General features: G+C 52.3%; 1 protein-coding gene and 1 pseudogene across 1 annotated transcript; both read left to right on the top strand.

Moving 5' to 3' along the window:
* The first annotated feature begins 260 nt into the window (after positions 1–260).
* On the top strand, positions 261–2,676 carry LOC130124544 (uncharacterized; annotated as a pseudogene).
* Positions 2,677–5,862: 3,186 nt separating this feature from the next.
* On the top strand, positions 5,863–9,390 carry ptmab (prothymosin alpha b). Its single transcript, XM_056293007.1, has 5 exons — positions 5,863–6,021; positions 8,074–8,139; positions 8,273–8,357; positions 8,457–8,542; positions 8,631–9,390. Exons 1-5 carry the CDS (start codon positions 5,977–5,979, stop codon positions 8,673–8,675), a joined length of 327 nt encoding a protein of 108 aa, XP_056148982.1. The 5' UTR covers positions 5,863–5,976; the 3' UTR covers positions 8,676–9,390.
* The last annotated feature ends 1,997 nt before the right edge of the window (positions 9,391–11,387 follow it).

Genomic DNA, 11,387 nt, shown 5'->3' with positions numbered 1-11,387 from the left:
CCGCATGGTGTATCAAAGAACTAACTCAGTATGGCGATGCCAGTGACTTTCAGGGAAAGGCTGAATGACAACAGTGAATAATGTAGTGACAACTGGAGAGACAGTGGACAGTTCGGAGAGCCAGGGCAGAGAGGGTTAGCACCTCAAGCTGCAGCTCTCTAGATGGAGCACCCACAAATATGCTACAAAGAGCCTTTCAGAGAAATACCCCCAGGGGTGCCCAAGGGGGGGGGCACCCTAAATGTACAGATATATTGGTAATGATCCAGGCTCTTATATCCCCACCTGAACCCAGTACCCTGTTCAACATCAACGAACCCACACTGAAAGAAATCAAGGAGATCATCAAGTTGGCGAGAACATCTTCAGCCCCAGGCCCGAGTGGAGCGCCGTACAAGGTCTTCAAAAGGTGCCCCAGGCTTCTGGAACGCCTTTGGAAGATCTACAGGGTGATCTGGAGGAGGGGAAAGGTGCCGCAGCAGTGGAGATATGCAGAAGGCCTGTGGATTCCTAAGGAGTAGAATGCAAGCAACATCAAGTAATTTAGGACGTTCTCGCTCCACAGTGTGGAAGGTAAGCTCTTCTTCAAGATTGTTGCCAATCACATCATGGGACTTCTCCTGAAGAACTCCTACATAGACACCCCAGTGCAGAAGGGAAGAGTCCCTTGTGTTCCAGGATGTATAGAGCACACAGGTGTGGTAACTCAACTGATCAGAGAGGCATGACAAAGCAGGGGAGACCTGGCAGTGTTGTGGCTGGACCTTGCTAATGCCTACGGATCAATCCTACACAAGTTGGTAGAATTGGCCCTGATCAGACACCAAGTCCCAGAGAAGATCCAAAACCTCATCCTGGACTATTGCAACAACTTTATCCTCAGGGTGTCCTCTGGAACCTCAACGTCAGCTTTGCATCGGCTAGAGAAGGGTATCATCACTGGCTGAACAATTTCTGTGTCTCTGTTTGCGCTGGCCATGAATATGCTTGTGAAGACTGGGGAAGTGGAGTTCAGAGGTCCCCGGTCCAAATCTGGCACACGACAACCCCCGATCAGAGCGTTCGTGGATGACCTAAAGGTAACAACTACATCAGTGCCCGGATGCAGGTGGCTCCTTCGAGAACTTGAACAGCTCATTACATGGGCAAGAATTAACTTCAAGCCCACAAAATCCAGGTCTCTGGTCCTCAGGAAAGGAACAGTAACCGACCAGTTCAGCTTCTCTTTGAGAGGTACCCAAATACCATCTGTGACTGAAAAGCCAGTCAAGAGCCTGCGTAAGATCTTCACCAGCAATATGAAGGATACAATGGCACGCCAGGCAACCAGCGATGACCTCAACACATGGCTCTCCACAGTGGACAAGTCAGGGCTTCCTGGAAAATTCAAGGCCTGGATATATCAACATCCTTCTTCAACTCCTTTGGCCACTGCTAATCTGCAAAGTCCCAGTCACCATTGTGGAGGGCTTTGAAAGGAAAATCAGCCAGTTCCTGCGCAGGTGGCTGGGCCTACCGCAGAGTCTAAGCAGCATTGCTCTTTATGGACTTAACAGCAAGCTACAGCTTCCTCTCAGCAGTCTGGCAGAGGAGTTTAAGGTTACCAGAGCCAGAGAAGTCCTGCTCTACCGAGATTCCACTGACACCAAGATCTCCTCTGTGGGTATCGAGGTCAGAACAGGAAGGAAGTGACACGTACAGGAAGCAGTTGAGCGAGCTGAGTCAAGGTTGCGGCAGAGCATCTTGATGGGCACTGTGGCAACTGGTCGGGCTGGACTCGGGAGCAATTCAAGACCTTGCTGCGGTAAAGCCCGAGGAAAGGAGAGGCAAAAGTTGATCCAGGAGGAGGTATGCACAGAGGAGGAGAAAGCTCGCTACAGAGAATGGTGGGTATGTGCAAGCAGGGGGCCTGGACCGAGATAGAGCATACAACCAGCTGAAAGATTACCTGGGCAGACTCTGGAAGGTAGAATCACACCGATTCAAGTCTTTGGTCCAGTCAGTGTATGATGTCCCCCTGAGCCCTTCCAACCTGTTCTGCTGGGGCCGGGTGGACTCACCTGCTCGCCAACTCTGCCAAAAAAGGGGATCCTTGGAGCACATCCTGAGCTGCTGTCCAAAGGCCTTGGGGGAGGATTGTATCATTGGCACCATGATGAAGTTCTGCAGGCAGTAGCAGACACCATCTGCACTGGGATCAGCTACAGCAAGCAGCAACAAAAAACAAAATGCACCATCGCCTTTGTTTGAGCAGGGGAGAAGCCCCAGCCCCAGCCCCACCCAAAGGCCCAGGGTGAGCTGCTTACAACAGCAAGGGACTGACAGTTCTCGGTCGACCTAAGGGAGACAACTGAGGTTCCCGGCCATCATCACAGCTACCGCACACAGGCCAGACATGGTGCTGATGTCTGTGGCAACCAAGCAAGAGGTTTTGCTCGAGCCAACTGTCCCCTGGGAAGATCAGATGGAGGAGGTACAAGAAAGAAAGAGAACCAGGTATGCCGATCTGGTTGCTGAGTGTCAGAGGAATCGGTGGAAGGCCCATTGTGAGCCGATTGAAGTTGGCTGGGACTCTTGGTGATTTGTGGGCTGCAAAGAAGAGGAGCAATTAGGAACGTCTTGGAAGCCGCTGAAAAGGCATCCCATTGGCTCTGGGTGAAGAGGGGTGACACGTGACATGATGCGCTACCTCGACACAAGTTGGGGCTTGATCACCACCGGCGCAGTCACTCGGGCGAGGGTGTCTGATGTTAAGACCCGAAACACCCGCCCGGGTTCATTATTGACGTTGTGTCCAAGTTGCACCATATGGTGTATCAAAGAACTATACCTCAAGAGGCGATAGTGAGTCACTGTAGCGTCCATTCTGCTTTCAGTCAAACATGAGGATGAGGAAGTAGCACTGCTCAGAGGGTACTGGCGCACATCCTCTAAACAATTGCTCGTATCTCAAAAACTATACAACGCACAGCTTAGATTTTTGCATCGCGAGTGTCACAAGAAGTCGGGGAACATTTTGATGTATCATGTGTACGAACAGAGTGATAACTGAGGACATTACAGCATTGTAAAAACGGCGGAAATTTGGTAGATTTAGTGTCTCAGCTAGTGTCTCCATATATGGTCATATAATGTTAGTCTATAGCAGCGGTGGCTAACCATGTGCCACGGAGAGCCATGTGTATGCAGGTTTTCATTCTAACCCGACTCCACACCAGGCGATTTCACTGATACATTCTCCCTCTTTGGTTGAAGGGTTGCTAATCAGTGAAATCCCCTGGTGTGGAGTCCAGCTGGAATGAAAACCTGCATACACATGGCTCTCCATGGCACATGGTTAGCCAGCCCTGGTCTATAGGACACGCACCCTCTGAACAAATGCTCATATATCAAAGACAATTAACTTTGGGTCCGATATTTTTTTCTTTGTGCGTGGCTCGACAAGTTTTCCTACGTTTTTGTGGATTTTTTTGCGTATGTGCGTGAATTTGTGCATAAAAGAACCATAAGAAATGTCTCAGCAGGTCCGCGGTGGTGTAGCGGTCTAAGCATCGGCTTTGTGTGGATGCAGTTGCCCACTGGGGACCGGGGTTCGCGTCCCGGTCTCGTCTGATCCGACTATGGCCGGAATCGATGAAGCAGCGATAATTGGCAGCGCTGTCTTCGGGAGGGGGCGGAGTCGGCTTGTGTTCGTCACATGAATGCGTCTCTGGGTGTGTGGGGGGGGGAAAAGCAGTGGTTCGGCCTAGATTCACCTTGTCACGGAAGTGGGGAGGCGTCTCCTTCCAGACTGCCGGCCGGAGAGATGCAGTTGGCGAACGCATGATGCAGTACGAGGGTGGGTGTTTGAACTAAAATAGGGATCGATGGGCCAATAAATTGGGAGAAAAAGGGAAAAATCAGAAATTTAAAAAAAAATGTCTCAGCAAGCGAATATCATAACTTCCATTTGACCTTTGGTTTTTAATGCAGAAATAACATAACCCATTTTACAGCGTGTGAAAACTGAAAAGTTTAGCAATATTTTGTTTCCAGTTGCATTTGGACAAGTAATACAGTGCGACAAGCTCATAGTGTCACCCGGCGAGACAGAAATCCAATGACATCACTTGGTGCTGGAGTTGTTGAATGAATGTCAGTGTGAGGTGTGTATGACTGAACACCTCACCTAAATACCCACTACATGCTAACTTTACCATAACGGGCTGATAATTGTCTTTTTCCACAGAGTTCGTTGTATTTTTATTTATTTTTTTTGCAATATTTTAATTGTCTTGAATCTCTCTGATGAAACTTTGATTATTCTGCTTGCTTAATGCGTATTGCATTCTCTCTCTGATATCCTGCGAAATATTTTATTTTCCTGCGTCATGTAGCATAAAAATGGCCGGGTTACACTTTGGCCCACAATTTATAATAAACATAGTTTCCATGGTAGGATAGAAAGGACTGGCCCACAAAAAATAGAAAGTTATTTTGGAACAGCATGTGAACGGCTGCGTCGATCCACAATCCAGATCCGCTTCCCGTGCTTATTAGAGACCAATGCAACGCCTTTTGAATTGACGGACGGCCGCGGTAGCCAATCGCAGCGCGTCGTCCGTCGAGACCGTGTTTATTCCACTTTTTCCGCCAATCGGAGCCGTCCGCCTCCGCCGAGTGCGTCAGCAGAGTAGAATGTGAATGTGGGTTGCTGCCTCCGTCCCACAGTTCGCTCCCATCCCCCATCTCCGACAACACATGTCGGCTTGTTCGGCCGCTTTGTCCTCCCGCACGCTCGACTTGTAGAAAGCGTGTGTGCGGAACGTCGGTCAGAACGTCACCTGTCTGCCCCTGTGTGGCGGCTGAAGGCGCGTGAATTCACGAGCACAGTATTATCACTGCGTCGTCGCACGTGTGTCACGGCATGTTTACCGCACCGCTTCCCGCCACGGAACAATAGAAACGGGACGAGGCCAGGCGCCCGGCCCGGCCCGCGCCCGGCCCGTCCGCATCGTTCCGTGCCCGGCGCACTGTGTGTGTGTGTGTCTGCTGTATCAAACCGACGCGTGTGCGTGCGCGCGCGTGTGTGCGCGTGCTTGTGGATCGACCTTGGCGCGCCGATATATCGGTTTAACGTCTCGTGAAAAAAAGAAAAAACGCGGAGTGTCAAGTGCGCACATCCCGGATCGGCGCGAGGCGCGCTCGAGAGGGACTTTCAAACACGGGGAGGGGCCTGGCCGCGCTCGTCCACATCCGCCCTCATTATTCGGCCTTTTATGTGTCTGGGAGCAGGTATGTCAACACGCCGCCACATACTAGCGCGCCCTCCGAGCCGCCATTTGCTTGTTCCCATGACGTCTGGCGTCTTTTCCGCCGACACATTGGCCGTCTATTCCCCGGCGGCGGCAAGCGGCGGCGGCGGCGGGGGGCGGGACGCATCGTCGCCGCTTGCCGCTCGAATTTGTCGAGAGCGCCATCAATCAATCAAACCGCGCCGCGGCGGCGCGGTTCCGCGCGTTTGGCACGGTTGTGCGTGATTCGGTTGTGGCGAGTGGTGGTTCGGTTGTGGCGAGTGGTGGTTCGGTTGTGGCGAGTGGTCCGGCCCGGTGCTGGGCGACGGAGGCCGTCGAAGTAATAAAGAAGGTTTCGTGTGCTTTTAATCAGGCTAGTGGAGAAAAGACGGCTTGAAGCGGGAGCGAGTGTGATGGACGGGGGGGGGGAGGGGGCGGGGCGGGGGCGGGGCCTCCGGCTTTAGAAATTCTACCCATTGTTTCACTCCAACGCGCGGAGCGCACACCTCCGCGGAGCCCTCGGCCAATCGGGGCGCTCCGACCGCCTCTTCGCTCCGCCCACAAGGCTATATTAAAGCTCCGGCCGTCGGCAGCGTCGGCCACTGGCACGGTGTAATAGTGGTTAATCCGCAGCGGAGGGGAAAAGGATTTACTTTATTCCACCTTTAATTTCAACCGTCCTTTATTTTATTCAACTAAAACAATGGCAGACACAAAAGTTGAGTCCGGCTCCGATATCTCTGCCAAGGTAAGCGTTCTTCATCTTTTCCGAGCCAGCGGCTCTCCGCGAGGCTTTTACAGACGTAACCTCGATTTTTTTTTTTCAAAAGCCCCTTTTCCTCCTCGGCGCCTCGCGCTCATCCGGGACCCGCGGCTCGGGCGGCCGCCGGCGTCTCGGAGCCCGCTCGGGGCGGCGGGAATGCGCCTGTGTTCGGCTTTCCTGGCTGAAAGTAGCGAGGGGGAAGCGGTCCGCTCCGCTCCGCGATCCGGGCTGTGGGACCGCGGAGCGGAGGCGGGCTCCGCGCTACGACGCCGCTGCCTCTCATTGTCCGGAGAGGGACGGACGGTCTGCGCGGGTTCTTTGTTTATACAAGCGTGTCGGTTCAGGGACCCGACCGACCGACCGCCGGGTCCGGACCCGCACCGCCTAACGGCCCGCCTGTCCGGGCACCGGATCTCCGCTTTTGGGGCTTTACTCGCCACCGGCTGCTCTTTTTCCCTCTTATTAAATCGGTAGCGCGTTAAATTTAACAAGATTTTCCGAAGCGCGACTACATGGGAAATCGGCGTCTCTGGTTTTACTTTGACGGAAAGGTTTCAGCCGGGGAGTCCGAAGCGGGGAAACCCCGGAGCGGGTGAAGCGGCTTGCCGGCGGGTGGCTGAGCCGCGCCGCGGCGGCGGAGTTGGCCCGGCTGGCGCGGCGGCGGCGGCTCGTTTGAATGGGCAGGTAGCGCTCGACGCCGAGCGCAAATCCGACGCAAGCGTCAACTTTCGGACGGCCGATCGGGACCTTGGACCGCCACTTTTCGCTTGTTTTGAGTGGAAAAACGGGCCTCAGGTTCGTTCGACGACTTGAACCGCGATGCCCGGGCAGTCGGGTTTCGTGGCGCCGGAATGCATCGCGCCGCGTCGGGGAGCCGAGGGGCTCCGCTCGCCCCGCTCACGGGGGCAGAAGAACCGGCCGACACGTCCCGTAAAGGGCCGTGGGTTTATCGTGTGCGGGACGCGGTCCGGCCGTGTGTCGGGCTAAAGTTTTCCGCGGCCGGTCCGGGTTGAGGTGTACCGTGGCGGCGGCGGCGGTGGGTTTTCCGACGCCGACCCCTTCGCTTTGTAATTTGCGGAACTCCGTTGTTCTTTTCTGGGGGAGTTGGCGGGGCTCTCCGGGGGTTCGGCAGGTTGGACCTTCGGGTCCACGTTAATAATGAGTGCGCACGCTTGTCTGGGCCCTATTTATAGTTGTGGAACATTTTACGCGCAAGCGCCTTTTTTTACGCACGGTCGATGTTCGGAGGCAGGACGCGTCCGACTCCCGACCGGAGGTGCGTAGCATGCTTCTGCTAAAGCCGTGTGAAGGAGGTGATGATGACGACGATGATGATGATGATGATGATAAACGGCTTAAGGGCTGAAAAGATTATGTAAAGGGATCGATAAAAGTATCAGATCGGGGCATGCGTGCCTTGGGCACATCAACAGAGTCGACACAACAAGGAAACCGAGGGGCCGTTTGTGAGCGCGGCTATAAATAGAATCGACACAAGCGTTCCGACGAAAAGACCTGAAGGTGGATTTTGTGTTTTCGGGTAAACGGGTTCGGTGTGTTCTGGCCCGTTTTGGCCGGACTCCTGTGTTTGTGTATTACGGGTCGACCCGTCTTTCGGTGCCATGTGTCGTCTTCTATTGTCCTTTTAAGCCTCCGTTAAATCGGCCAGCCTCGCGCTTGCTGGGTCTGCGCTTGTATTTAAATGGCGCTGTGTATCCTGGGTATTGCAGTGTTTTCCCCGGGCGTGTCTTGTGACATATGGCGCTGACGAAACTTGCGGAACTACAATACCCACAGTGCCCCGGGCCGCATCAAAGTATCAGATTACAGCACATTAAAGTAGGTGAAGTGGGCGGGTGGTGCTGAGAACCGAGCAGGACTTAAAGCAGCAGCTGAAGGCTGGCTGGCGTCTTTATAGTCGACTTCGTTAATAAGACCTGGAGTTCAGCCAAATCTCCTTAAACACTGTTCTTGCACCGGCTTTGATGAAGTGGGTGGTAAATAATTCCTGTTGTTTTCCCTCTTATCTCGCAACAGGACCTGAAAGAGAAGAAACTGGTAGAGGAGAAAGAAAACGGCAAAGATGCCGCCACCAATGGGAAGGTAGAGACAGACACGCAGCCCCTTTTGGCGGCAAAACACTTTTACTTTCACTTAGCAAGTCGGTCCTGAGACGGTGGCGCTTGTTAGCCGAGCTCCTCTCCGGTTTGACAACAAACTTGGTTTGTGCCTCCAGGAGAACGAGGAGAATGGTGAGCCAGAGATAGACGAGGAGGATGAAGAGGAAGTGGATGAGGAAGATGAGGAAGATGATGGAGAAGGTCAGTGGGCCACAACAAAGTTTGAGCTCCCAACCCATCATTCTGTGTAGAGAGGGGGGTCCCCGAGGCGTTTGATTTACAGGCGATGGTTGTTTGCAGGTGATGAGGAGGATGAAGATGATGATGATGATGACATTGAGGGAGGAACAAAACGGGCAGCTGAGGATGATGATGAGGACGAAGAGGTGAGGTGGTGAACTTTGACCCCCCGCGCGCAAGTGTCTGGATCAGAGTTTGAGCTAACCAACTCACCTGTCTCACTTTGTCTTTCAGGACGACGTCGAAACCAAGAAGCAGAAAACCGACGATGACGATTGATGCGTTTCCCTGCCCCCATCCTGCTGAACCACTTCCTGATTCTTCGCCTTTGACCTTTTCATGTCAGGGGTGAAGGGGCTGGAGGACTGAGTAAAAAAAAAAAAGGAAAAAAAAGAATTAAAAAAAGAAATAAAACATGGTCATTAGCAAGTAGAGTTCAACATCCATGTCCACTCTCTCTCTCTCTCTCCATCTCTCTCTCTCTCTCTCTCTCCCCTCAACCGCCACAAAATTTTCTAGAGGAATCCGCCGCCACAACAATGCAGAACACGGCTCAACAGTAAACAACACAAAAGGAGAATTTCTTTGTATTTTTATTTACATTTTATATTTTTGTACATATTGTTAGAGGGGGGTCAGTTATCTTGGCAGCAATCTCCTAAAGACCAAATCGGTGCTTCTTTACAAAAGATTTTACTTGGTTGACCATGTTACAATATCTCGACAGAAAGAGTTAAAACATGTTTTTAAAAAGGAAAGGAAACCTCTTAAGCCGTTGAACTCAGAGCATTCCAGTAAATTTAATGTATGTACTTTAGCTGTACCATAACTAGTTTGTTTGTATGGGAGGGCAAGGCCAAAGAAAAGGAGCCTCTTTTCTTTTCCTTTTTGTTTTGTTTTTGTCAGCGACTTTTTGTTTTATGATGGCCTGTTTTGATGTATGTGCGAAGTTTGTTGTTGGACAATAAACCGGACTTTTATTTTGTGAGTTGTATTTTGGATCTCTGATGCATTTTCTCTCTTCAAGCAGCTGCAGAGCATAGCCGGGCTCGCCGCGTCTCCTCTCACCAGCGCTTGAATAGCTAACTTGTAGTTCGACATAAAGTGCGCGGCGTCTGGCTGCTGGGCCTGGCACCTCTCAAAGGTCGAAGGTCACTTGGCAGCGGCCGTCGCCTGTCTGAACACTTGACCCGGTTCAGCTGGGCACCCAAGGAAGCGCGAGTCCCCCGGTTCTTCTGCGGAGGAGCATTTCCGTATCCCGAGGCCGGCTCTCGTTGCCACGACGTTAACTGTACAAACCAGTCTCAGACGTTCCTCTGAGCACTGTCGACTGACGTCCTCCTATAGCACATCTCTACAAGTCCTGAGGTGGTTTGTCCTCCGCCGTGCAGGCGTGTGTTTTCCTTTATTCGTCACCTCCTTCGTCTTCCAAAGCAAACATGACAGCCTGAGGGAGTTGGAGGGAAGTCCTCCTCCTGCTCCTCGCACTCCACAGGTCGGGGGGGGGGGGGGGGGGAGAAGTAATCCCATTAAAACATCTCCCGCGATAACCTCCTGTGAAGGATGGCGGGTATTTGGGTATTGGTCACTAAGGGGAAGTGTTTACCAGACTTGCAAGGCTGCGTGCTGTCTCAGTACTCCAGCCCATCTCTGCAGTGGGTTCCAGATCTGCCCAGTGTGCAGAGTGGAACCACCGGCTGGCTGTTCCCCCTCCGGCAGCAGGTTACACTGTTTCTGTCACCTGTCCAGGTTGGTTTCTTTGTTTCCGGGTTTTGGTTGTTTGTTTTGCAGGCCTGCGTGCAAATATCCTGTATCTCTACTGATTGGTTGTAACTGTGGACTTGTGGAAACGTGAATCCGTCCGTTTCTCCAGCCCGAGGCGGGGCCCGGAGGTCTGGAGGCCGTATGGGAGCGGCTCCACGCCGCGGCTTTAAGAGGTGAGGCTCGTGCGTCTGCATAACCCCGAAAGCCGACTTACCTGCTCGGGATTGGAGCCGTGAGCCGGTTATGAAGCGCACTTCGTCACGCCGCTAACCTACTCTCATGCGAGCTCTCCGCTTTCACCCCCCCCCACACACCTGATGGTTTCTCCCGGACCCCGCTGTTCGCAGCGGAGCGCCTCGCTGGCGGAGCGTTCCATCACAGCGGTACGGGGGGGGCTCCCATTTAACCAGGACAGAATTATATAATTGCGATGGAGGACACGGTGTAATTTGTATTTCAAGGACCTCCGGGACAAAGACGGTGGTGTTTCAGACCCGGTGGGTCTTTTCTCTTTTATTTTAATGGGTTTGGTAATTAGACCGCATGTCGCATAGAGACGAAAAGACCGACTGAGTGACGGATCATCGTCTTCGCGTCCACAATTCACAAATCGTGAACAGTACGTTATTAGCCCGTCATTACGACATTATTACTAAGACCTTAGCGAGTCTGCGTGCTCACTGCAGCCCTTTCGCTGCGGATTAAAGCCGTTTTACACACGTCGTCCTTATTTAACATCACTCGTCATAACGTTTTAATCCTTCGACATTTTCCTTTGAGAGACTTGTGCTCGGACCTACTCCCCCCACCGGAGAAGCGGCGGTACTGCAGCCTCTCCTCCGGGAGGCACGAGCAGGTTAACAGCAACAACAACAACAACAACAACAACATTCATCATCTTTTGTCACTTTCCTTTTGGTCGCTTATCCCTGTTTTCTGTTGCTGGTCAAATGACCCGTCTCAAATAACACGTATCCATTTAACACCATGAATGTTATTGACTGTGATGAAGATGACATTTATGTGGTATTCTTAAATGAATTTTACAGTTGTTGGTAGCCAGGGTGACAGTGATCGGTGGACAACAGACCTACATTTGTTGCTAATCAGGGGGGAGAACATGAGGGTTGCTGTTGCTCCATCTATCTAGAAAAGAAGAAAGCCACTTTATGTGGTCATTGTAGGTTACAATGACATGCGTTCTCTGCATTTAACCCATCTTATTGT

This window comes from Lampris incognitus, chromosome 14, assembly GCF_029633865.1.
Source record: "Lampris incognitus isolate fLamInc1 chromosome 14, fLamInc1.hap2, whole genome shotgun sequence".
NCBI classification, from domain to species: Eukaryota; Metazoa; Chordata; class Actinopteri; order Lampriformes; family Lampridae; genus Lampris; species Lampris incognitus.
This window is presented reverse-complemented; position numbering and strand designations above follow the sequence as displayed.

Coding starts and splice junctions, on each gene's coding strand:
- ptmab (XM_056293007.1), top strand. CDS start 5,977: ATGGCAGACACAAAAGTTGAGTCCGGCTCCGATATCTCTGCCAAG. Junction 6,022..8,073: donor GCTCCGATATCTCTGCCAAG/GTAAGCGTTCTT, acceptor ATCTCGCAACAG/GACCTGAAAGAGAAGAAACT. Junction 8,358..8,456: donor TGAGGAAGATGATGGAGAAG/GTCAGTGGGCCA, acceptor GGTTGTTTGCAG/GTGATGAGGAGGATGAAGAT.